At 45.4% G+C, this 27,934-nt stretch overlaps 1 protein-coding gene across 2 annotated transcripts in view; it reads right to left on the bottom strand.

Annotated features, from left to right (window-relative positions):
• The window catches only part of LOC142563801 (uncharacterized), a 54,524-nt gene that overhangs the window by 13,365 nt on the left and 13,225 nt on the right, over window positions 1-27,934 (bottom strand). For both annotated transcript variants that reach the window (XM_075674421.1, XM_075674422.1), the window contains exons 6-8: window positions 23,812-23,927; window positions 17,551-17,716; window positions 6,606-6,702 (exon numbers count right to left, since the gene is read on the bottom strand). In XM_075674421.1, the coding sequence (XP_075530536.1) occupies window positions 6,606-6,702; window positions 17,551-17,716; window positions 23,812-23,927 (379 nt within the window). The remainder of the gene's footprint in view (window positions 1-6,605; window positions 6,703-17,550; window positions 17,717-23,811; window positions 23,928-27,934) is intronic.

Here is a 27,934-nt window from a genome sequence, read left to right as displayed (position 1 = left end):
GTCATGACTTTCTTCATTCATGCTACCTTAAAGGTATTGTTTTTTTTTTTTTCAAAGGCTGAAATTCATATACAATTTGTATTCATGTCAACATTTTTCTGAATAAACTTTCAGTTGCCAGCAACATTCGCCCTGTGTTCATTCTAAGTCATTTTTGCCTGCCTGTGAACTATACTTACAATGAATGATATGGAAGTACAGAACTGACAGCAAGAACGCAGCCACATCCTTGCTTACAATAGTTTTTGTTTGAATCTGCATACTGCTTTCAATATTGCACTTCTGCACAGGACGTACACATGAGTATTCCAATGTTATGATGAGAGTGTTGTAGCTACTGGCACAGGTGCACCTGCTATCAAATGTACTCCCCTCCATAACAGTATATGGACAAGGGATTCTGCGATAAAGCAGATTTTATTCTCCACCTGTGAATGTAACTTAAGTTGATAACTGCAGTTGAAACTTTGTAATTTGAACTCTCTCTTGCACTCATCAATTTCACTGTCCATTTTAGTTAACAAGAAAATCAGCTTTTCCAGCGTGCCTGTGGTCTGTATACGTTTGCTGACAGGTGCACACAATACAGGTAGAGCATTACGGCAGTGTTGACATAAGTGTCAGTTCACCCAGAGCTTAGGGTGATGCTCTATAAACAAGGCGTTGATCATCCGTAGCATCGTTTTATTCAGTGAACGAGGACTGTGCTACCCGCGGGACTGTACCCATCACTTTCAGACAACTACAGAGGAAGCCCATGTAGTGATGTCATCGAGACCAGGAAAAAAACTCCCTATACCAATACCTTCGGCTATAGCCGCAGTGGACTATTTTGCCTTTCTGTAACTACAATAAAATGTTTTCTAAGCGCAGCTGGTCAATTCTTGTTTAGAAGAGTCATAATTGTTCTTTTTTTTTAAACTAGGTTTACACATCTTTGACTAAGTGTTTGCACTCCATTGTTTGGGCGTCGATGTACTAAAGCAGCTTCTGCTTGTTGAGAATAGACAGAAGCTTCCGTTTCAACATGGACAATCCAACGCTGACACTTTTACATAAGTACTGGAAAGCCTCATCAAGGTTGTGTTGCCCAAGGCTGCACGATGCCGTTATCGTGCAAGATGTGCACCAATGGAAAGGAGAAGTGGCTATCATTACACATGTAGATGCTGCCATCATTTGAAGAGCTTGAAGAGTGCACCGTGATAAGAAAACCGAAGTGACCACCCCAATAAGAATTTCAGGCAGCTAACGCATGCATTGTCAGTCACTGGAGTGTGTGTTGAAACCTAGCGAGTGACGATCATCATTTACTTCATCACAAGGAAGCCAGTCTTCTGTGCCTTCTTTTTTGTATTCAGTAATTTTATTTACTTCAATGGCATGGCTATTTATGCAGTTCCAGATGAAGTAAAATCTGGATAAGTGAAGCGTCACGTGAACTTGCTGTGATCCTGAAATTTTCAGAATATTTGACAGGTGGAAAATCACGCCGAACTTCACAATGAAACAGCAAAGACAGCTCCTGCTCTTTACCGTCAGTGCCTGCTACGCAGGGAGCAGTGATTGAGCCGCGTGATGCGCTGTCCTTTTGTCTGTCAAGCAGATTGGCTTTACTACAAACCCAAGTGCTGTGAAATAACACTTGTTTTTATTTCTTAGGGTACTTCGCGCTTTTTCCAGTGGCTATCTACCTATCTGTCTATGTATGTAAGCATCTTTGTTTGTGTCTAACCGTTCTCCTGCCTCTAGTGTGTCTACCAAGTTGACATTTCCAAATTCCCTGAGTTTTCCAGGTTTTCCCTGAGTGCCTTTGCAATATTCCCTGAGCGATGCAGAACTATGTTTTATGTCAAGACAGGCTGAAACTATGTCACCCAATGCGGTCACTCTCTAGTAAGCATATGAAAAAAATTTAAAAAAAACTACTTAATCCAATTTGAATACTAAGGGGTAGTGTTTATGTTATTCAAGAAGATAATGCAATGGAGGGGTTAGTAATATGCACAGCAAATAAGATATCCTAAAAAAATTGTAGATGGAGTCGGACATTCTCAAATACGAATAAAAAGATGGTGCATACAGAAGCAAATATTTTCGAATATGAGCAATTTCTATCAACTGGTAGCAAGCTCAGTGGTACGAGGCCCGAACTTTGCCACAATTGATATTCTCTCTCAACAGCTCGTAAGTCAACCTCAACTGTCCTGACATACTCTCAGCCTGCACACGATGCCTCAGTATTGTGTTTCCCTGCTTTAAAGAGTTTATTTTTGTTTGGATGAGGGACACCTGCTTCTCGGCATCAGCCAACACTTTGTTTTTTGAGCTCAAGCTCCTTAAAAATGGCGGCAGCATGCTTCCTTTGCCGTTTATTCCTCAATGCGTAGGTCCTTTCTGTTCTTGTCCTCCTCCCGCCATTGGTTCGCCCCACGGGTTATTTGAAGCATCTTCTCGGTCAGTTACACAGTCCAGATCCAATTTTTCGAACTCTCTAGGGGCCGCGAAAACGTCCGAAAAATCGGCCAGTTAGAAAAAAGAATGCATGTCATTTACTGCCTTAAGAGCTCAAACCGCCACAGGCACATTCGAAAGCACTCTGAAGGCCTGTCGGTACACGTATTAGGCATATTGGTGCTTGTACTGTGACAGGAAATACTGGGTGCACGTGTGTATAATTAAGGAATACATGTATACATGAATACATGTATGAAAGCCTCTAACCCTACAGCTAAGAATAGGACTGGCAGAACTTTTGAAGTTAATCAACAAGCATAAGATAGCTGACATGAAGAAGTATAATATGGACAGAATTGAACATGCTCTCAGGAACGGAGGAAGCCTAAAAGCAGTGAAGAAGAAACTAGGAATAGGCAAGAATCAGATGTATGCATTAAGAGACAAAGCCAGCATTATCATAACTAATATGGATGAGATAGTTCGAGTGGCTGAGGAGTTCTATAGAGATTTATACAGTACCGGGGGCACCCACGACGATAATGGAAGAGGGAATAGTGTAGAGGAATTTGAAATCCCACAAGTAACACCGGAAGAAGTAAAGAAAGCCTTGAGAGCTATGCAAAGAGCAAAGGCAGCTGGGGAGGATCAGGTAACAGCAGATTTGTTTAAGGATGGTGGGCAGATTGTTCTAGAAAAACTGGCCACCCTGTACACGCAATGCCTCATGACCTCGAGCGTACCGGAATCTAGGAAGAACGCTAACATAATTCTAATCCATAAGAAAGGGGACGCCAAAGACTTGAAAAATTATAGACCGATCAGCTTACTGTCCATTGCCTACAAAGTATTTACTAAGGTAACCGCAAATAGAATCAGGAACACAGACTTCTGTAAACAAAAGGACCAGGCAGGATTTCGTAAAGGCTACTCAACATAGACCATATTCACACTATTAATCATGTGATAGAGAAATGTGTGGAATACAACCAACCTTTATATATAGCTTTCATTGATTACGAGAAAGCATTTGATTCAGTCAAAACCTCAGCAGCCGTGGAGGCATTACGGAATCAGGGTGTAGACGAGCCGCATGTAAAAATCCTGAAGGATGTCTATAGCGGCTCTACAGCCACTGTAGTCCTCCATAAGGAAAGCAACAAAATCCCAATAAAGAAGGGCGTCAGGCAGGGAGATACGATCTCTCCAATGCTATTTACAGCGTGTTTACAGGAAGTATTCAGAGACGTGGATTGGGAAGAATTGGGAATAAGAGTTAATGGAGAATACCTTAGTAACTTGCGATTCGCTGATGATATTGCCTTGTGTAGTAACTCAGGGGACCAATTGCAATGCATGCTCACCGACCTGGACAGCAAAGCAGAAAGGTGGGTCTAAAAATTAATCTGCAGAAAACTAAAGTAATGTTTAACAGTCTCGTAAGAGAACAGCAGTTTACGATAGGTAGCGAGGCACTGGAAGCGGTAAGGGAATAGATCTACTTAGGGAAGGTAGTGACCGCAGATCCGGATCATGAGACTGAAATAATCAGAAGAATGGGCTGGGGTGCATTTGGCAGGCATTTTCAGATCATGAACAGCAGGTTGCCATTATCCCTCAAGAGAAAAGTGTATAACAGCTGTGTCTTACCAGTACTCACATATGGGGCAGAAACCTGGAGGCTTACAAAAAGGGTTCTACTTAAATTGAGGACGACGCAACGAGCTATGGAAAGAAGAATTATAGGTGTAACGTTAAGGGATAAGAAAAGAGCAGATTGGGTGAGGGAACAAACGCGAGTTAATGACATCTTAGTTGAAATCAAGAAAAAGGACTGGGCATGGGCAGGACACCTAATGAGGAGGGATGATAACCAATGGTCATTAAGAGTCACAGAATAGATTCCAAGGGAAGGGAAGCGTAGCAGAGGGCGGCAGAAAGTTAGGTGGGCGGATGAGATTAAGAAGTTTGCAGGGACATGGCCACAATTAGTACATGACCGGGGTAGTTGGAGAAGTATGGGAGAGGCCTTTGCCCTGCAGTGGGCATAACCAGGCTGATGATGATAATCATAAAACGTACATGTTTCACTAAATGGTTCTGATCACACATTATGAGCGGCCCCGAATCAGTGCATGAATGGTAGGCTGAAGTAGGAGTGCTCTTAATTACGTCGAACAAGTTTATTTACACCAAGGTAAAACTGCTTTCTGTATGTGCTTGTTTACATCTGTCCGTTATTGCTCCATCTCAATTTGAAGAATATGTCAAAGGTATACAAGCGAAACCATCCTAAAAGAGCTCAAACATAGAGCAATTGGATACTGAGTGCTGCGAGACTGGTGTGCAATGAAAAGAAGAGTAAGACGTGGCAAAAGCTCTTAAAATATAAAAATCATCACTTGGGCAACCTGTAAAAAAGCACAAAGGTTGTGGTGAGAGTGGCAGTAGTCTTTTGAAGTCCAACCCGGTCTGCGGAATAGTCTTAGCAGCAGGAGATGAAGTACTCTTGAAAGGATATTTGCTTAAGAAGATCTTGCTGAACGACTACATCACCGCCAAAAATTTATCCAAGTGGTGAAGTAGACTACATTTGGTTACTGCAGTATTAGCTCTGGGTTTTCTGGTTGAGCTCTGTGCCACCAGGTGGCTGCACCATGCAGGCTGCTCAGGTTTGCACCTCCGCTTATCTCACAAAACGCCCAGTTCGCTTGGATTTATTGGAACAGTGGACATGCTAAACCTCTAAAATTGTCAGGTTTGGCATGATTTGCCACCTGTCAATGATTCTGAAATCTGAAGGGTCACAATAAGTGTGTTTTCTCAAAGTCCAAAGCTAGTCTTGTATACGGTTGCTTGAAGCTACGAAAAGAGGTCAATGTGCATCCACGAATGGCATCAGCAAGAATGAGAACACCAAACGGTGTGTCACAAAGTTGGCGGCTGTCATTAACTTTTCCTTGCTTTTGTTTGTGAGGCAATTTGTCGGCTTCGTGGGTGTCTTGCGATTGCAGCTGATAGATCTGGTTTGATTTTGTAAGAAACCGTAACTTTATTCCCAGACACCCGATGATGAGCAGCGCAGATAAGGCCTAATGGTCTAGGCAGTGTAGCTATGACAAAAATTAGCCGCTGCTCGATGTGGTAACAGATTGCAAGTCGTTGTGGAATGATTGCCACTAATACGTTCACACGGGTGGAGTGATTGGTCCCGAGATCACGCGTGCGAGTTAGGTTGACGACTGATGAAGTAGCATCAAGTTTGTTGCTACATATCCCACACAATCTACGTTCCTGTTGGTGGCTAATCGGCTCCAGCTTCGTGCACGCTTTCACACTTAGCGATATACGGGCTGCTTTTGTTGCTGTTCTCTATTCGTGTCGCATTATCGACTCCATCGCTCCTGTCGACCTGGACAGACCTTGTACCGATGGAGCCAGACCCAGCTGATGCGGTGCCATTCTGTGGATTGCACCATTTGGGCACAGTTTGTGTGATACCCGCATCGAGCCAACGTCGGGGAGCACTCACAGTGAGAAGTGTGCTACTGCGCCAGCCCTACACGGCCCGTCCGTGGCATGCTCGGTGCTTCTTTTGAGCCGAAACTGAAGTGAAACACTCCCTTGGGCGGCATCAAGCATGAGAGCTCAGCGGCGCACTTGACATGTGGCGCTACGCGGGTCTCCACACTGAATATATCGAATATTTGAAAAATCGAATAGTTGATACTGGATTCGCAAATCGAATTATTTGAGCATTCACTATTGAATTCGGTGATATTTGAGTATTCGCACACCCCTGGTTGTAACTCTGGTTGCAGGATATAATATACAGTGACAGGCTACACACATGAAAGTGTGCAACTTTACGGAAACATAACTTTGCTTTTATCTTTTAGCGAAAGTTCAAACCTGCTCCATGCATGTCAGAATTACTACGAAAGTGGCATAGTCAGCACCAACGTTACACGCTGCCACTCATTAATCCCGCTCCATGTTATAAAACGGCCCGTCACATTTGCCGCAATGCACTGCATGTTCATTGCACTTCAATTTGGTTGTGGGGCCACAAAACAAACTCTACAGTTCCATAAACCGCTTGCGTGTAACAACTATTCCCTCCATGACAGAAATATTTCCAAACTCACCGGCAGCAAAGCCACCTCCTGGCGCAGCTTGTTGAGCAGCTCGGGCGTGGCGGCTTGCTGTTGCCGGCTGGACACCAGCCCTTCCTCGCGCTTCGCCCTGTCGAGACAAGATACACATTCAGCGATTCTCTCTCCACTCGATGACTATCTCTTACAAGGGATAGCTCAGACATTGGACGTCAGAAGGTGAATTACACTGGTCAATCTAGAATGCTTTAGAGCCCCTCCAGAATAAGATTATGACAGGCTGTTGATAAACGCATCAAATTTCCACACATTCACTTCGAGGTGCTGGACTCTCCATTGCGAGAAAGACAGTGGTAGAATGTTACTTTGTGCATTTTCTAGTGAGTCGTAATTACAGACCATGTAAATAAGTATCAACTTGTGTGTTAACCTTATTATGCTTTCGCATAAAGACGATTGAACCACTAGCTTGAAGTAAACCTTGGCTTAAATGGCTTGGCTTATGGGTCGTTTGAGTATAAATTCATGGTGCTGCTTTTTTTTTGCCAGTTGTCTGGTTCTGCGTGGCTGTTCCTGCGATTTAATTCTTGGGATGGACTTTCAACGGGAATATCGCTTCATTATTGACCTCCACAAGCACTGCATTATTTTTTTGACAAGGAGGGCAACAGCACAAACCGATGCCATCAGATGCAGATCTGCACTTAGTGTTTCAGGCGACAGCGTCACGATACTGCCACTACGAGTGTGACGGCTCTGGTCAAGTCCGACGAGCTACGAGACAGTGAAGCCATTGTAGAAGGCAACATTTCTCTGTTGCTCACCCAAAGTATTTGTGTAGTGCGAGGCCTTGTTGAGCTTCATGATAGCCAGACAGCAATCCTCCTTATCAACTTTATATTTGAGAATCGGCACATTTTTTGTGGCACTGCTTCGCCTAGGCCGAGCTGCCAAATGACATTGTCGAGTGTTTTGCTTCTAACTGGGCACAGACGGCAATTCGCTCATAGGCATCAATGTAAACTTCGAATTTGTGGAAGACCAAAAAAGTGCACTTCATGAACTCTTGAACGAGTTCCACGCGTGCTTTGTTCAGTCTGCTAAGGTGGGCCAAGTGCAAATCACGAAGCACCAAATGACGACGTGCGACAACACATGCCCCATCTAGCAACAGCCTTATTGCGTCTTGCCGAAAGAATGTGCGGCAATTCAAGCCCAAGTCAAGGAGATGCTAGATGATGGTGCCATTCAGCCTTCATAGAGTCTGTGGTCCTCACCGGTAGTTCTTGTAAAAAAAGGACAAAACACATTGTTTCTGTGTTGGTTATAGGCACCTCAACGATGTTACCAGGAAGGACATGTACCTGCTGCCACGTATCAACGACTCTTTAGACAGGTTGCAGCGAGCTAAGTATTCTTCGTCTCTTGATCTTAAGAGTGGTTACTGGCAAATTGAGGTTGATAAATGATACCGCGAAAAACTGCTTTTGTCACTCCAGATGGCCTTTATGAATTCAGAGTACTTCCTTTCGGCCTCTGCTCTGCACCAGCAACTTTCCAGCGAATGATGGACACCGTTCTAGCTGGGCTGAAGTGGCAAAGCTGCCTCGTCTACCTCGACGATGTGGTTGTTTTTTTCGGCGACATTTGACGAACACCTGAAATGACTGTGGCAAGTTCTCAAAGCCATCCAATCGGCTAACCTCATCCTTAAGCCTCAGAAGTGCCACTTTGGCTACAAGAGCTGATGTTTCCGGGTCGCATGGTCAGCGCAGAAGATGTTAGCCCCAATCCTGAGAAAACTGCCACTGTAGCCATGTTTCCAAAACTGACCGACAGGAAAGGTGTTCGAAGCTTCCTGGGCCTTTGCGCATACTACCGGAGTTTTATTGACAATTTTTCAAAGATGGTGGAACCACTGACTCGCCTCATGAGGGACAATGTATCGTTTGTCTGGACCTCAGAGCAAGAGACTACTTTCATCGACCTTCAACAGTGCCTGGTGTCAGCACCAGTTCTAGCTCACTTTGATGAGGAGGCAGACACAGAAGTCCATACCGACGCCAGTAACGTTGTCTTGGTGCAGTGCTTGTACAATGACAGGAAGGCATTGAATGAGTGATCGCCTATGCAAGTTGCACACTATTGCTTGCAGAGACCAAGTACACTACCATGGAGAAAGAGTGTCTTGCCGTCGTGCGAGTGCTAGCTAAATTTTTACCTAACCTCTACGGCCGCCCATTCAAAGTTGCAGCAGGTCGTCACTCGTTATGTTGGCTTGCAAACCTGCGAGACCCTTCTGGACGACTGACATGGAAGAGTCTATGTTTGCAGGAGTACGATGTGACCATACACAAGACGCACTCTCGCACACCCCTATCGAGGCTACTGACCAAGACACTGAGGACGACGAAACTTTCCTTGAGGCTATAAGCGCGACTGATTTGTCCACACAGCAGCGTGCAGGTAATGCACTACAAGTAGTACTCGACACCTAGAAGGAAGAAACCCATCGATACCCCGGCGCATCGCTCAAGGATTGTTTTTTGTTTACGGAATGGCGTCTCGTACAAGAACAACTCCATTGCCAACAATAAGGCCTACATTTTGGTCATTTTCCAGCAGAAACTCCATGATGAAGTTTTGTTCACCTGCCATGATGAGCCTCCGTCTGGCCATTTTGGTTTAACACGAACCCTTGCTAGAGTGCGCAAATCCTACTACTGGTCGAAACTTTTGTGTGTTAAGCGGTACGTCCAAGCCTGCCGTGAGTCCCCGTGCCGGAAGTCACCAGCTGTGAAGCCTGCGGGATTGCTGAATCCGATTGACCCACCTGGCAAACCATTCGACCAGGTCTGTATGGATCTTCTGGGCCTGTTTCCATTGTCATCTTCTGGAAACAGGTGGATAATCGTTGCCACAGACTATATGATGTGGTATCTTGAAACAAAGACGCTGCCTCGGGGCACAGCTTCCGAGGTTGCCCAGTTTTTCATACAAAGCATCATGCTACGGGATGGCGCCCCATCGCACATCATCACATACCGAGGCAAAGCCTTTACAGCACAGCTTATAGAAGACATTTTTAAACTATGCTACATGACAAATCGAAAGACGACTGCCTATCCACAGAAAAACGGCTTGACCGAACGACTGAACAAAACAATGACCGACATGGTGTCTATGTAGATAGACATAAAGCACAAGACAGACGAGGTACTCCCTAGCATATAACACTGCCGCACAAGAAACGTGTTCACGTCATTTTACCTGGTTTACTGCCGTGGAGTGCAGACTATGCCAGAAGCAATCAAGGTGCCAAACTTTTCGTGCAACACGTGGAAGAGGCATGTCAGCTTGACCGAGTGAACATAAAGAAACAACAGAGCATCGATGCGTGCCGTTAAAGTCTCCGGCATCGACAAGTCGAGTTCCAACCTGGTGATCAAGTATAGGTCTAGACTCCCCTCTGCCGAAAAGGACTATCCGAGAAGCTTTTGAACCGCTACTTCAGAACCTACAGAGTGTTACAGTGAATTAGTGACATAAATTACGAAGTCCTTCTTGACGAAAGCCAGCCTCCCCAACGTCGACAACCGCAATCTGACACAGTGCATGTTGTTCAGTTGAAACTGCATTGCAGTCCCTAATAGCAGACATTTTCAGCAACTTGTGTTAGTTTTTGTTGTTCCTCATCGCTCAGTGACTTGTGGTTATAGCACACATCACAGCGATTTGAGCTATGTCCTTTGTGTTTGTCCTAGGCCCTCTCGGCCTTCTCAAATTAAGGCTATGTTTTCCTTCATTTTTTCTTTTTTTTTTTTTTTGCGGAGGAAGAGGATGAATGCCACATTGTGGCAGAGTAAAGGACTGAGGAAGAGGAGAACGAGGTGCATCTTGGCACCGCGCATTGATGCTTAAGCTTAATTAAGTGCCAATGCCTGGAGACTCAGCATGTACTTACGCACATGTACTTGTATTGTACTTACGCACAATATGTACTAATATTGTACTTACACACAATATTATGCACATGGATATCACAAACTATCAGCTATAACGAACTACTGGTTATAACGAACTAAACAAGAAATTGGTTGCGCATGCTTTATTTTAAGAGGCTAACCTATGACCATAACGAAACCAAAAGTACAAGTTCCAACACAATATCGGATATAGTGAAGGAAACGTTTGTTCACGAACAGTTCAGAACATGTTTCCTGGTAGGCAGGCGTTGCGGAGTGGTATTATATATTGGTATATCGCATTTATATCACTTAAATGGTGCGGATATAGCTCGGCATTTCCAGCGTGACTGGCAGCGGTGGACGAAGTCGGATATGTCACGTCAGCAATGCCAGGATCGCCTAAAACTTACCCCCCGTATTGTTCATCGTGTTGAACGTCACCCGCAGCAGCGTGGTCAATCAGCTATTGCCACGACATATGCACACATCTGCGTGGCAAGTGAGCACTTTGGTATTTGGCAAAGGCGCAAACTCGGCACACTTGCTTCAGTGCACCCGAATTGTAGGGCCGCATGCTGCCGGCTAGTCGAGCTAACACGCAATATACTCTGGTCTACGCGGAGGTACGACGACGAGTTACATGCAAGTACAATGCTGAGGTACGCTGATGCTCAGCACAGGAATGGGTGGCTATGAGCTGCGCTCTAAAACACAGCCACTAATAGATGCCTAGTACACTGTAGCACAGCTAAGGGATAAGACACCTGTGACGATACCATGAACTCAACCGTAAGTTGAGGGATAGCGTCCGAGTTTGGAACGTTTTGGCAGCAAAATTGGAAGTAGTGGCATCTACGCGACTGTCCAAAATGAAACTTGAATTGCACGACACAATGACGTTTAGTAGGTGGAGCGTTATGGGCCCACCCCGCTCCGCCGTAGCCTTCGCAGAGCAGGGCATTGAAGTAGGAGTGGCAGCACCACGAAGGGAATCAAAGGTGATCTTTGACTACATTTCTTCAGAATAAATTGAAGTACTTTTTGCTGCAAAGTATTTCTGAGATACTGTTAACTTTCAAATGCATTTCTTGACTTCGATAAAAAATATTGGTGTGTGATAGCAATTTTTGAGACCGAATCGAATACGAATCAAATAGTGCCAAAAGCGAATCAAATATTGAATTGTTTTTTAATAGTTATTGAATAATGAACAGCCATTATCACAATTAACATAGAAGATGTTCACATTCCAGCACTCTGAAAGTTGGCAAGTTTTTGTCATTACACAGTATGTTATGAAGCGTTATGAAACGGAGCATTAGGAGTAAACAAGTAACTCCTTCGTATTCACAGGACTCTTCAGACAGTGCAAGTGATCACTGTACAGCCTGTAAGGTTACGCTACCCGAGTGATGGAGCCTGCTCCGCTACTCAAGTTCTCGAATGTCTCTACTATGCCCACAGGGGTAAAAATTTATCGTACTTTTGTTCCTATATTATGTTTAATTGGGCACAATTGACGTTTTGGAATATGCTAAATGTATTCAAACATATTTGCATATACGAGTTATGACTATTCGATATAGAATAAGACACTATTTGATTCATTATTAGAAAGTTTCAATTATTTGCACACCCCTAATATGAAGTGTTTCAGGGGCCCCTTCAAACATTCTGATGATGCACCAGTGTGATCACATCTAATGACATCCAGTGCAGTGCACTCCATTTTCCTCTGCCTGATGTGAATCTTGAAGGAGCGCAATCCAAGCCTTCGACAGCTTCTCTAGAACAACTAGTGATATTCAGCAAAGGTAAACACCTTAGCGCAACACAAGGGGTGCATCATGCAGTTGATTGCTTGTATCGAAGCAAGAGCAGGATGAAAGACGTGGACGCAGGAAAGGAAAACAAAATCAAAATGCAGTGCTAACGACTGCTGATTCACTGCAGTGAAGGGCAATTGGATGCATCTCATCTCCCTCGTGCCTGCCTTTTCTACGTCCTTGTCTTCCAAGCCACTGAGGCAGCTTCATTAGCGCAATCACAAAGTGAGAGCAAGACAAAGGAAAGCGTTTTGCACCAGAAACACCTTGTCAGACATTAGGGCTTGCCTGCTAAAGACCACACATGAAAGACACAGAGCACTGCAGCCAGGCAACAAGGCACACATTATCTTGAGGATCTCAGTTAAACCTCGTCATAACCTCGTCTTTTTTCGTGCACCCGACATGAAAAAAAGCTGTGTTGTATCCAATGTATGTTAAGGCTGATAGCGCTGAAAAAAGAAATTGCAATCAGGTCTATGCATAAGGAGAGCAAGCTAGATGCCTACAGTCAGCAAGCAAAATGTATGCTGTCAGTTTTAATGGCCTGTCAGAAGGATAGCATCACATCAATGATAATGGCTTTCCCGTGCCAATACATGGTACATCAACAATGCTAAATTAAAAACATGTGCTTTGCACCACCGTTAATATACAGCTGGGTATTGATGAAATTGCATGGGATGGGCACATTCACTTGTTGCCTGCAGGCCAGCAAAGTCACTGGCCAAAATGCACATGCGTGTCCGGAATGTACTAGATGTCGAGCTTGCTAAGCATTCGACATTATTGCTACACCAACACACATCTTGAGCTGTTGAGCAAACAATTATTCGCCTTGCTGTAATCGATACTGTTTTACTTTGTGTTCTAAGTTTTGCTATGCAGCAGATAGCTCTCTGAAGTAAAGCATGACCAGCCAAATTTTAATATCACTTTGTTATATCGAATATTTCATAACATCTCTTTTGGTCATATAGAGGTTCAAAATTACAGTAAAGCTCAATGTTTTTAAGAAATCTGTGAAACATTGTTGCAAAAGTCATGTCTGACGACTATGAGAATGCAATCGCATTTCAATGTTATGCTGCATTATGGCATTCAGATGCACACATTTAGTGCGACTACATCCACAATGTCTAAGGTGAGGCTGTGCATTCAGGTTAAAGCAGCTGAATAATCTCAACTAAAGACCTTCGTTCACTGGACAAACGTCTGCTTGCAGCGACACTGACAGGCGCCCAAATCCACCGCAAGGCATGCAACTGCGGTAAGGAAGCACAAGCGAAGTGAAAGCGCGACACATAAGCTGGGCAAAGCCACACAACCACACCGCTCTGAGCTAACGGATACGTGTACCTTCCAGAGTGCCAGGAATCACGAGAGGAGAGGGAAAGTCTGAAAGAGGAGAAGAGAAACCTTTCATTGTGCATATACACCCTCCTCCTCAGCTTATAGACCAGAAGTTGTTGCTATCGCACTCTTGTTTAGAACAAGACTATTTAATCTTGAACCCCGGTCACCGTCTGCTGGCATGGGCTGCGCAGGTCATGTAGGTTTGACGATGGGGCAGCTGACAAAGAAGTCATGACAGACAAAGGCTCACGGTAATGCATGCAATAACATACGGAAGACAATCTTGGCTATGTTTTCACAGTCCCCAGCATAAGCTGACAGCCACCTGCAAGCTTACAATCAGAAGCACCTACAAATGCCTGCAAACAGGTGGCTGTAAGTGTTTCCAACTCAGTCACTGCTCATTTGTCGCTCTTGGGTGCCTTTGCCGGACACCAAGATTGAAAGGCTACCATTAGCACACTGTTTAAGAAAAATATGCAGACCCTATGCACTGTGGGAATCGGTTTAAAGGCCAACTGCAACAACCTTTTCAACAACACAAAAAGCCCAGCTTCAGATCGTTTAGACATACAGCAGCCTCTGTGCAAAATTTTGTGCATAGATACTAGTCGATGCGTCCGAAAATGATTGCAAGAATTTATCATTTTTTATACCAAAATTAGACAAGTGACATACAAGTTAGACCTTAGATAACCAGAGCCTGTGTCGCCTGTTTCAACAGCTTGTACTGTTCCCATGTACCGTCAAACAGGACCCGCAAATCTGCTAGCCACAGTTAGTATACCGCTAGCTGCTTTGTGTGCTGTGCCCGTGCCACTGCGCCTCTGATGTTCTATAATGCGAACCATTTTTTTTCCCTAGTCAAGCCAGTTTTCTATATCCGGTTGTGTATGTTCAACGAGTAGAGCCTAGATGCGTTCCATCCCTGCTCTGAGATGAACAGTGCGTGGGCCATAGTGCCATTGGAAGCGCACATTTAATAGGCGATAACCCAAACGTGTCACTGTCCCTCGCTGCAGATGGCACAAAGTGAGCGTTGCGTTTCTCTCTGCCGGCGTCGTTTCATTTCGGTTTCCCGCCGTGGTCTTAAAACAACAACTCGCATCTCGGGCGCCACCAGCGCGACGTGCGTCGGCGTCGCTTGCTGCAGCGATACTCGCCGAGTGGGCACGTCGAAACTTCCCGCCAAAATGCTCCTCCCGAAGAAGACTGACCCAGGCCGAATTCTAGAAGCGTGAACCTAAGCTTAATGCAGCCACAAAAATGAAAACCTGTGGGCCACTCGGCCGCCAGCAGATCGGCACACGCCGGCATCTCCTAACGTGGTGTAACAATTCCCGCAAGGCTTCGCCATACGTAGGTGTCTACTACAGTTTGAGTCTGCCAGATTGTTCAGCGAGTTTGGATTGTACGCTTTCCCGGCTAGTAAGTTTTTTTAGCGTTTTCTTCTAAAATGTATATAATGTTTATTTAAAATCTTACTTTCACCCGAAGGCATTACACATTGCTAAATGACACAATAGACCCAGTAGCTGCAGCAAGCAAATTTAGAAAAAATTTTCAAAAAGAAGAGCTATTTATTGGCTAATACAGTGTGACCTCATTAACTTGAACTCCACAGGCACCAAAAGACTATTCGCATAAAACCAGTTTGACCAAAAGAGCCCCTTTGAACATTGTACTCATTAATGTGCACGGTACAGGACATAATAGATTCCCCAACCAATGTTTTGAAAATGGCGAGAACAACCTAAATGTCCGAATAAACAGAGTCCGAAATATCTAATTCACCAGCAAATGAGACTTTATTCCACGAGTGGCCAAAAAGCTGGCCAACCTATTGCCGCACGCATGAATACATGCTTGCATGTGGCCTGATCAGTCTGCATCTTAACTACATTTTCATGGCTCTTGCCACAGACGGATGAAAGTATGGCTTCCAAATGCACTAAATCTCCATACCCAGCAAGTTCAACAGAGGCAGACGCAGGTTTCTTTGCAAAAGTGGTTGCCCGGAAGTTCCCTCACTTGCCACTCCCTTCAACAGACATCAAGGGTGGAGTAGGTGCCTTTTTAAAATGCTTGATTACGACCATTAACATTTCATAATATGGCACTCAAATATGCCACCCTAGACCATGTCACAATATAACATGTAGAGGAACAAACCAGGGTGCGCAGAAGTCGCAGTATAACGAACTGCAAATACATAGGATCCATCACAACTTTGCAGATTGGATTGGCTTGTGGGGTGGTTTTCGCAAAGTCAGCTATGAATGGACTGACTCGACAGACTTACTTTCAGTTTCGAGGAAGCGCCAGCGATGTATCAAAATATCACTTTTCTGCTCGACTCTGTGAAGTCTCGAGCCAAATTGGCATGCGGTCATGCAGGTGGAGCTGGACAGAGCCCAAATTCTCCAGTGAAACGCTTCAGGGTGTCCAAAATTTCCTTGAACCTGTCGGTTATTGGTCAGCAGCTCTACTGTATCATTGAGGCCTAGCACGCATTTTGGATAGCACTGCCACGGAAATTATAGATCACTGAGCATCACTGAGATCATTCGAGCTGGGAATGTCAAGAGAATGAGCATTGTAGTAGTGCACCCCGTGGAATACACGCCTATCTGATAATGCCATGGCATTTAGCGCTGCTCATTTGTAGGAACACCTTAATTCTTGATTCTTTATGGCGTCATTAATTTACTTATCAGATGAAGCATGGCACACGACGACAGTATGGTAATACACTACTTGCACAGCACTTTAACCCCAGTTACATTACACCACATTAACCACATTACAGTTGTGGGCGTTCTTTGTTTCCTTTTTTTTTTTGTCACAGAAAACGGGTGCATGTTACAATCGAGGGCACATTAGAATCGAGTAAATACGATATTACGAAGGGCTAGGAGGCCAAATATTCACGATATGTGTCGTTACAGTGGCTAGAGAGGCATCATACTTTCGCACTAATTCGCAAGAGTTTTAATCTATTGAAATACATGCGACTCTGCCAAAACCAGCCGATCACTTTCAATTATCCATCAGTTATGAAGACATGTTGAATGACCGGGATTTCACTCTATTGCAAACAATTTCAGCAGAAAGATTAACCACATTTAAAAAGCACCTTAGCCGCATTCACCAATGCAAGCAGACAAGTGTGCTGTGTAGATTCTGCAGTGAATCATTTCTGCAAAGTGGTGGTATGCAAATGCAGGGCCCCAAAAACAGCTTAAAATTCAAACAATTGCAAGCACGACTTCGAGGAAACCCATGACCTGCAACATACCTTTGCTTATGTGCTGAAATTGTGGACGTGAACATACTTCTATGAAGAAAAGCGTGCAGTAAGTTGACAGCTAATTTCCCTCACCAGCACAAACTTGGAACACATCTTAACTTCATTTCAACGAGTTGACATTGACAAAGAACTGTGGGTGAAGGTGCCCTTGTATGCATAGCAAGACGCATACCTGGACACAAAAATTTGCAAACCTTAAGGCCACAATGAACAAAATCAAGAAAAAGAAACTGAGGCAGATCAGTGCAGCTTTCAACACTCACACATCACAGATGGCAGAACAGTATTATTCAACTTTTCAACCCATTGCTGCTTTACAAGCGTAGCATGCACAGTGGTGCAAGCATGGGCAGCACTGCACTTAATTAACCTTCGGCAACGAAAGCATGGGCCTAATATGCAAGGGGTTTCAATTCACTAGTGGGAAGGAAAGGGTGCCAAGCGTAATAGCCACTGTACGGTGGTCACAAATCAGACGAAAGGAAGAAGCACCGTGCGCCCGCTTGCGAAGCACTTGCCTCTTCCAAGGCGAGAGTCCACGAGGCAGGAGCTCGCGTGGCTTGCGGCGCTTGGAGCCAGGAGGGAGATTAGGCGCAGCAGAGTCCGGCACCACGGCGTCTATCTCGCCTCCGGGCCCCTTGCGCTGAGCCACCAGGCGCCGCAGCTGGTGCAGCAGCAGGCATGCTGCGACCAATAGAGAAAGTTGCAGGTTCTCTCAGCGTTTGATAATGGCCGTACGCCCAACTTTATACTCTCTCACACATAGCACGCAATGCTATGAAGGCTAGAGAGACTTCTCTTACTGCTTCCATTCGTCGACAAAAAAAGAATAGTGGGTCACTTGCGACAAAAAATACATGGATACATGTAATTCGATGTAGCATTAAAGGGACTGAAAACCAATTTTCATGGTACTCAATTTTTTTTAATGCAATGGAAAGCTTACAGGTCAGGTTGCCTAATCATGAAGTGGTAACGCGGACAATGCCGTGGAACATTTATCAGAATTTTTCTATCTGCAGCGAGGATGTAGTCGTTCAGTGGAAGCATGCTGAAAATGGCGATAGCAATTATACAGCGGTATTAGTGTGAGGCAGACGACAACTGCGGCCGTAACTGTGGGAAAGTATTATTTTGTTTATCAAGCCAATGTTCGTGCGATTCGTGTTTTCCCATGTGTTAAAGTATTTCTGCGATAATAGCACAGTGCTTTCGTGGTTTCCTGTCCAACTGCTTTGGTATTTAACCAGTCAAAATGAAACCCATTGAATTAAAAACGAAACAGCACTTTCACACCTCATACGCAGTTCAGCATGTTTCCGTAGCCATTCATACACTTTTGATTTCCAAAGCTCAGAACAAAGCACACGTGCCTATAGTAATAACATAGCAGCTACAATTTTAGGCAATAATTATGTTGTACTTAATAACAGCCAACTTACATACAGTAATCTCGTAGACTACATCCGAAGAACTAAGATCTCACCGCGAGGCCTCGCCACTTACTGGTTTTTGAGACTTTCTTTGCCAATTTAAAATTATAATTCCTATTTACATCTTGAACAGAGTGCTGGATTCCATCACTATAAATCATGCTCATTTCATTTCCATCAACGTCTCGCAACACATTCTTGGCAGCTGTCAGTCCCTCGAAGTCTCATACTTTTCTTCCTCAAAATATGAATAATTTATTACTTGTAAGGCATCGCAGGCATGGACCTATTTGCCACTAAACAAGCAGAGAGACAATTCAACATCTGGTAGACACAGAGCACAGTTTGTGCACTTGCGACCAAAAAAACAGTATGTCCCATAATGTGAAGCTCACAGGTGCATAAGCAGCACATAGTTCGATGTGACTTTACATCAACAAGCTGTGGTTGTTATATGTGAAGTAGTTACTCTGCAGAAAGCATTGCAGATCTAAAACAACTGCACCATGAAATGGACAGGGTGGGAATTCTAGACTGCACTAGCACTTTCGTACCGAATTTTCACGATTGTAAGACAACTCGAATGTAAGTCGACCCCCCCATATCGTGTGTGACACGAAAAAAAGAAAGAGCATACCCGAGGGCACATTTGATAACGAAAATTTATCGGTAGCTGGCATGGTCACTGGACTACTCGTCCTCACTAGTGCTGCCATCGTCATCGCTGCTACGGTCCCACAGCACGACTGCACCATGAGATCTTGTGGAACAGCAGCCCACACCAAATGCACCCAACCACACGCAGCCGTCAGGGAGGCTCTGTTGCCAGGTCCAGTTGGCATAAGTTCGTGGTCTTCTGCCGCTAGCCACTCATTGTACTCAGGGCAGAGCAGGTCCTTAAATGGCGAATATCCGGGCTTGTTTCATGACCATGTCGCACTTCACTGGCAGGGACCGATCACGCATTTCAGCAACGTATGCCGCAAGCTTGGCCTACAGCTTCGGAAAGCGTCCAGACTTCGGCCTGTGGGAAATTCACTTGCCGTCACAGGTGAAAATTTTGCTTCACGGCAGTTGCCACTCTCGCACCACCCGTTCAGACACATCGAACTTGCAGCCCGCTACACAGTGATTTGTTTCTTCGGAGTAAAGGATGGCAGCCCTCTTGAGTGCTGCCGTGAACAAGCGCTGAATGTTTAGTGGGCCTGGAGCACTCATGACGACTGAGGAAGCATGGAAGTAGCACGTAGCTGGCAGTCAAGTCGAACGCGTCAAACTGAGGGCTATAGGGAAAGAGAAACACGTGAGCAGTGTGTGCTCTTTCATGAACTATCGATACTCCCCGCAAGTGGCGCCGTTCTGAAGGTGCCGCCGCGTATGAAACAGCAGCACTTCCATCAACTATCGACACCCCCATGAGTGTTGTGTGCACTGCAAAACTCTCAAAAATGTTGACAAACCCTTCCAAAAACCGAACAAACGCGAGGCATAGCGAGTAGGGCCATAGAGCAAACATAAACTTGTAACTACGTTGTAGCTCCCATGATATCTCGCTTTTTTTGGCGGTGCCATGTTTTGGTTTCGATTGCAAGTCAACACCCCCACCTCCCACTTCAGATTTTCAAATTTAAAAAAATAGGTTGACTCGCAATCGTGTAAATACGGTAGCTTCCGCAGCATTATGGGATTTATTACGGAATCTATACATTAGTTGCAACGTAAAGCGGCATGGAGCTTGTCTAAACGTCTGTTCAGCACTCGTAACAGCCTTATGGCACTAACAGGAGCAATAACCAACAGCGTTGTGGACTGCAAGTGCAACAATGCAGATGGTAAGAGCATCACCAGATTGTGAGGTCACTGCCTCTTCATTGCTGCTGCACGGGGTTACCGTTTTTAAGCAACCGAGCACTTATGCATGCCTCGGCCACCGCCAGTGGCCATATGGCTGTGGCTGGAACCCAAAGGTGAACTGAAGGTTCAGTACAGTCAAGCCTCGTTACAATGAACACGGATATAACAAATTATCGGACATAAAGTAAATGGGAACACTTTTAACTGATATCAGAATCTAACAAAGATGTGCTAATAAGGAACATCTGATATAACAATATCGCATGTGATTTCGTTATAACGAGGTTTGACTGCACTGTAATCAGTCTTGTTGTAGTACAGTCGAACGCACTTACTGTATTTACTCGCATAATGATCTAACTTTTTTTGCCAACGAAATTGACATAAATTCAGGGGTGCGATCATTACGTGGGTTAAATTTCCCGCGAAAAGGATTCTTTTTTTTTTCATCCAGTGTTTGCTGTGGGATGACAACAGGTCAACAGGTGGCTGCTGCTGTAACAGTGCAGGAGACCAAAACAAAAATAGCAGCCAGCGGAGCAAGCAGAACGTGCCAAACGCATTTTTTTCTTCTCGTGAGTACATTACGTGCATTGAAACAGTTTCTTCTGTATCAGTAATGAATGATATTGTTAATATCGGCAAGTTTGCAGCAATAACATAGCCATGTCCAATTTGAGGGGACAGAAACAGATGGGCGCGCTTAGCTGCCAGTGACATAGAAACACATGGTGGGCATGCTGCGGAAACTGCGGCATTTGTGTTCACTACTATCCTAATACGACACGTTTCCGCTAAGGGTGGACGAATATCTCAGCTGTGTTACAAGCCTCGGCGTATGAATAGGGTACATTTCTAACGTATCAGTGTAAACGTGGCTACTATCGTTGCCGCTCGCGATTTGTTGCGTGCCCACGAGTGCAGAAGAGAAGAATCAAAAGGCACATTTTTGTTGTTGTTGTTGTTGGCCACAACCATTATAATGCCTAGACATAATAAAGGCAAGTTTGGTTGTAGCTTTTTTTTTCATGGAAGTGCGGAAAGTGATGAAAGGAATGAAATGGGGCATCCGCTTAAGAATGTTTAGTGCGTGCAGACCGCTTAGTTTGTCTTGGAAGAGCCGTTAGCATAGCATTCGACAGATGGTAAGTGCAATCATTATTAGCTAGACTTTGCACACGATATATCAATGCGGCAAGTTCAGGGTGCGATCATTACATGGCAAAGAAAAAAAAGCGAATTTCGATGACAAAATTCAGGGGTGCGATCATTACGCGAGTGCAATCATTATGCGAGTAAATACGGTATAACCATATTCAGGTGCCACGAAAATTCCATTACTATAACTGATAATTGTTGTAACCGAATTGCACGAAAAAAAATCAGAATAGGGGATGGCGTAGCTGTTCCAAGAAAACTATAATGGCGGGGAGGCCAGTTCTCCTCCCCGCCACCTTCCTCCATCTGGCTTCCGATTGTCTTGACTTGTTTAACATTGCTTCCTGCATGCTCCGACCGCAAGTTGTCAATAAGCCGCGGCTGTCAACGTTCAAGAATAGCACTGCTATAACAACTGCAAAGAGGGGGGACGGGCAGCAAGTGACATACAGGCTCCGCCGAGTTATTGCTTTGGTGGCCCCAAAAGGTGCCCTTTAAAAAATGTGGGAAGATTCCCGCAGCAGCACCACAGCATGAGAAATCCAGAGGAAATGCTGGAACGTGATTGCCACAAGCATCTACGTTCAAGAATAGCACTGCTATAACAACTGCAAAGAGGGGGGACGGGCAGCAAGTGACATACAGGCTCCGCCGAGTTATTGCTTTGGTGGCCCCAAAAGGTGCCCTTTAAAAAATGTGGGAAGATTCCCGCAGCAGCACCACAGCATGAGAAATCCAGAGGAAATGCTGGAACGTGATTGCCACAAGCATCTACGTTCAAGAATAGCACTGCTATAACAACTGCAAAGAGGGGGGACGGGCAGCAAGTGACATACAGGCTCCGCCGAGTTATTGCTTTGGTGGCCCCAAAAGGTGCCCTTTAAAAAATGTGGGAAGATTCCCGCAGCAGCACCACAGCATGAGAAATCCAGAGAAAATGCTGGAACGTGATTGCCACAAGCATCTTGCCGCGAACTTCCCACTGGCTTGCCTGAGAAAACCATGCGTCCATCAGCCTAGCTTGCTTCACGTGAAGCTTGCCGACATCTTTCTACAAGGCATCCATGTGCTCCACATAGTGCAGCAGAAGGTCCCTCGCGAAAGCAAGCCCATGAGGGACAGAATCATCTACAGGACTTCCCGCGGGGACAATGTTGAGGCAGCCTGCCCTACCGCATCAGCGCTGCCATCATGGCAGTCACTGTCGCTATCCCATGTAAGCATGTTCACGACGACTGCCTCGTTTAGAAGCACTTTGTTTCAAAACCTATAGGAGTGCACTTTCTTTTCACCGGCAACGTCGTGCATTGCCGATGATCCGTGGCCAGATCAGCCATCTTCTGTTTCGACGGCGAGTCAAACAAGGCTGAGAAACAATGTGGCCAGGAATGACTTTGATGCAAAGAACAAAGACAAGCACGAGCGACGTAATCCGTTAGCAGAATTGCACAGAATGAGGGCCATAGAATAAAGAACCATCTGTGAGGGCCAAGAAAGCAATCTGGGAGCAGAGCCGGCAATGTTGTCAGCACAGCTGGCGCGGTCCATTCGTGTTTCGGAGAGTGGCACGGCCGAGGTGCAAGCGCGGCGCAGAGCTATGGGCGCAGCCCACTCGTGCTCGAAGGGGTGGACAGGCAATGAGAGAGATCCGCACGAGGCTGGCGTTGCAAAGAAGCTTGCGGCGGCGGTTGGCGTGGTGGGCGATCATGCAGCGGCTCACATTTCAATTTTACTTTTTTTTTTCTTTTCAAGGATTTCGCATTCTATTACCTTTCGCCAGGGACTTCTTCATTGTAGCCGATAATGCGGCATGGGGAAATTGTAGTAAGCGAGTTATTTCCCCATGGAAACACGCTGCAGCAGCTTTTCACTGTTATAAACGATATATTGTTAAAACCAACGTCATTATAAGCAGGTTTTACTGTAAGAGCAATCCGAAGGAGCTGCCAACAGGATACTCCAACATATGACGAAAACAGACTTTGAACTAAAGAATATAAACATTTCTCTTGCAAATAACGAGACTACAGTGAACCAAAAGCCCATGCTAAGTAGACAACATGCATACATTATTTAGAAACACCCAGGGGAAAAAAAAGAACCTGTTCCATGGCGAACTTCACCCAGAAAACTACCAAGATATCCCGAATCTTTCTGTGGCCTATTCATGTGAACAGCTTTCGTTACTGCAGTATTGGCAATTCATTTGTTATTTTCCGACGAAAGGAAATCCGTTGACAAGTGACAGATGCACTGGAGAAAACGGCTAGATGAGCAAGACTTAAACTGATGGGCAAGCTTCTGTATAGGATCCCTGTTCCCCCACCAACTCACCCGATGAGGTCTTCTTGCGGCCCTCGCGGCCAGGCAGCGGTGGCGGGGCGCTGCCCACCAGGTGGGAGGCCTCAATCAGTGCTTCCACCAAGGAAACCAGGCGGTCCAGGTCCTCCCTGCACCATGTATGTCATAGCTCAGCACACAATGACAGTAATTGTGGCCGTAATTAGAGCTCCATGCTGCTGAATGTTGCCATGATGCCTGCCGTACTGTTCCAGCACTTTATTGCACACTGATGAAGATTAAGCGAGAGTTGGGCATCCTTGAACAGCTCCAATGACGTGTGCCGAGCAGAAGGAAAAAGATGAACCTGCAGCTGTTGCTTCTTCAAAGTTGGAGGGACATTGAATGCAAATAGTAGTTAAACCCGTTGGTATCAAATGAACTGAATTCTGGGGTTTTACGTGCCGAAGCCATGATTTGATTGTGAGGCATGCTGTAGTGGGGTACTCCAGATCAATTTTCACCACCAGGGCATCCTTATCACGCCCCCAATAAACAGGACAAAGGCATTCTTGCATTTCACCTCCATTGAAATGCGACCACCACGACTCGGATTCGATCCCACGAGCTCATGCTTAGCAGCACAACAAGACTGTTCATCAGGTTAATATATTATCTGTTCCAATGTAAAAGTTTCCAAGCCACAGCCTTTCTGTGAAGCCTCTGTCTCATTTGGAATCCAACTTCAACATTTTTTTATTTTTTTAAATAGCTTCCCCCAGAACAATTAAAGAACGAAATTAGCTGCACATTTTCTTTTGCTTCTTGATCACATAATTGTAAGCATGCGCACTGTCATGTTAACACGTGCCCTTATGGTACGAAGTGCGCATGCTCATATTTGTATCTGTCCCTATATATGCAGCCCCTTGTCTGATAATAAACACACTTTGTTCCCTGCCTCCCAACCGTTCACATGTTGTCAGAAGTGGGATGGCGACGCGTTTCACAAACCGCGTTCACTGCTGTTCTTCCCCGCCCTCTCGTCCAGCTGCACCCCTAGTACACTCCAGAGAAAGAAGTATGGCGTCGACGGTTCTACCACCACCAAAGCCACTGGAAAGTACGGGTGATGCTAACAAGAACTGGATCAGTTGAGTTGAACTGGATCAGTCATTCAGTTGAGCTGAATGACCCACAAGGAGTCGTAAAATATGTTTCTGAAATATAAAAACAAATTTTAAGCTAAAATTATTGTGTTTTCTTGCAATAGACAGTTTTAGTATAGCGTACGCTATACCATTGCGTACGCTAAAGAATAGCGGATCGTCACTGTGCATGCGCTGAACGCTAAACGAAATAGCGGGTATAGCGGGCGTACGCAACGCAAACGAGCTAGCGTTAGCATTGTTGCGGGGTTTGCGGAGCTTGCGGGAAACATGGCGGCAGTCTCGGTTGCCCGCTTCGAATTGAATTTGGCGTTGCTTTTGTAAAATGCACTTCGTTCGTAGCAAATGACTGTGTAAATCGCTTTCGCTTAGTCTCAGGCCGCTTCGACGACAGAGTATTATGGATAACCCTGTAGTGTTTTCGAGATCGCTTCTCATTTCGAACGAATCGAAGCCTAACGAAACATTCGAGATGTCAGCGCCACCTGTCGCTAAAGGCACGAAATATCCTCAACAACGGCATATGGCCTCTGAGATCCGAAGATATCGCCGGTCAACTAAAATTGTAGAAAACGTGCGCTGCTTAGCGTATGCTATATTATAGCGTATAGCGTACGCTATAGTTGCTGACGCTAAACTAAAACTATCTAATATGTAACACATTGTTTAACGTGGCCGTTAAGCGAAGGCTAGACTGCCTTGAACATGGCAAGCTAGCAACACTGCACCGCCGCAACGAGACGCACGGCTACGCGCGGCAACTCGTGCATCATTTGGGTGCGCGCCCTATTCCTCCGTCGGGCGTGACGCGACGTCGAGTCAGCGCGGCGTGTGCGGACGCATTGGAACGCGTACGTCTGGTTGAGCCTTAAGAGAAAAGCAGCGGATCTTCTACAACCGGACGGCCAAGCGTCTACCCCATCTTCGCAGTGGGTCTCCAGTATCAGTGTACGGCACCATACGCAGAACTTGGTCGCCAGCTGCGGTTGTAGGCCCTGCAGTCACACCTCAGTTGTACAACCTACTTACAGACAGCGGACAAGAGCTGCGGCGCACCATGGAGCATCTGTTACATACGAATTTGTAAATTTTTGTTCTCATTTTTGTTTTCTCTTTGAAAAGAAGGAAGATGTAAGTATGCGCACTGTCATGTTAACACGTGCCCTTACGGTACGAAGTGCGCATGCTCATATTTGTATCTGTCCCTATATATGCAGCCCCTTGTCTGATAATACACACTTTGTTCCCTGCCGCCCGACCGTTCACAATAATCAGTGACCTTTTTCGCGATCTTCATTCATGCTGTCAGAAGACTCTAAACGCAAAGGGGGGAGGGGGGGACGTAGTTCGTCGCAACCCTCTTAGTCACACATATGGCAAAATCAAACCTAGCACATAAAACACACCTGAGCCCAACGGAACTGATTCTTGCGAGCACTCAGCTATGTATCAGTGACTTCAGTACTTGTAGGGTTGGCAGTAACGTCCTCAAACACAGCTCTCCATCAGAGTCAAATCAATGTCAAAACTCTGTTAAGGGTCAAATTAACGGACATCAACTGTGCTAGCAGCTTAGTGAACTTGATGTCTATGAGCTTCCGCCTATAACTATTAGCGATCTATTTGCATCTTGGTAGTTCTTTGTATCGTTCCTCGAGTAGCCCGCTTTACCAGGCAGAGCCACAATGGGTGTTGGACGTCTGGTGTCAGATGTCAAGAGGAAGTGACGCATCAGCTTCCTCTCGAAAGCTGAGATATCTGGCAGCAAGTTGCCAACGTTGTTGCATGCACAAACAAACTGCTGAATGTTGTCATAGATGCGCAACAGACGTCCACGTAAGTCGGAACATACGCACTAGCCTTCATAGCATTGTCCATCTCCTCCTCATTGGACATGCCTGCAGCATCAGGACACACAGCTTCAATGATGTCGACCAGTGACACTGCACTGCATATCGCAACATCGTAGTCGGCACTAACGTAGTCCGTGAAAGTTCCTGACAGCTGCAGACTGCAAAACTTTGGTTCGTCGTCAACAGAGACTGCAGCTTCACGAGTAGAAGAGGCATCACTTCTCTTGAAGCCACAGTGCCTGAAGGAATTTGCAATTGTGCATGAGGAAACCGCGGTTTCCTCATACACAATCTTTCTCATACACAAGCTTCCTCTCTGCCCAATTGCCTGGACAGTGTTTCGAAAAGCGCACTAGGCAATGACGTAGGTCATACGACATTTGAAGGAGCACTCAGCGAGGAGGAGACGAGCCAACGGATCATACCGAAGGTAAGAGAGAAACAACCGATGGCTGCGTTTCCATCATCGAAGGCGTATAACTTTGCTACTGCGGCACTATATCGAAAAAATTTTCATGGCTATGTGTTCGTTGCAGACTCATGAAACAACTGTAAGACCGCGACAAAATTTCGACCGAGTGGTTTAGGCGCCGCCCTTTAAATGCCAACGTTTGCTCGGGTAGCATGTTGTAGAAAACCCTGATCTCATCCACGTGGAATATGTCGGACGACTTGTATTGTCATATTAATTCCAGCAGCAACACAGTCCACTGCACAACAGTGGAGCGGCGGAGAGATGCACTTTCTCCACAGCAGCAGCTGTACACAACTCCGCTGCATTTCTTGAAACTTTCTAGCCAGCCATTAAATGCTTTAAAATCATGAACGTTGCAGTGCAGTGCAACCATCTCTGCCTTCTCTTTTTCAAGACTGAGCCATTCACAGCAATACCCAAGCTGTGTGCCTGGCGCAACCACCCCACGTAGGCGTTCTACAAAGCGGCATATTTTCCGTCTTTCGCAGTCATTCTTTTCAGGCCGAACTTCTTGGCTAGTACTGTTTTCAGTGATGATTCAGGAATGCTGAGGTTGCAGGCAATGCTGGTCTTTGTTGCCCCATTTCGCTTCTTTGATTATTCGTAGCTTCTCTCTGAGCGTCGGCGGTTTTCAGACCCGCAAAATTGCGAGCGGCACCAGTCGCAGCCAAGAATTCGTA

Source organism: Dermacentor variabilis, chromosome 11 (assembly GCF_050947875.1).
Source record: "Dermacentor variabilis isolate Ectoservices chromosome 11, ASM5094787v1, whole genome shotgun sequence".
NCBI lineage: Eukaryota > Metazoa > Arthropoda > Arachnida > Ixodida > Ixodidae > Dermacentor > Dermacentor variabilis.
The sequence above is the reverse complement of the archived record's forward strand: the minus strand, read 5'-3'. Positions and strand labels throughout refer to the sequence as shown.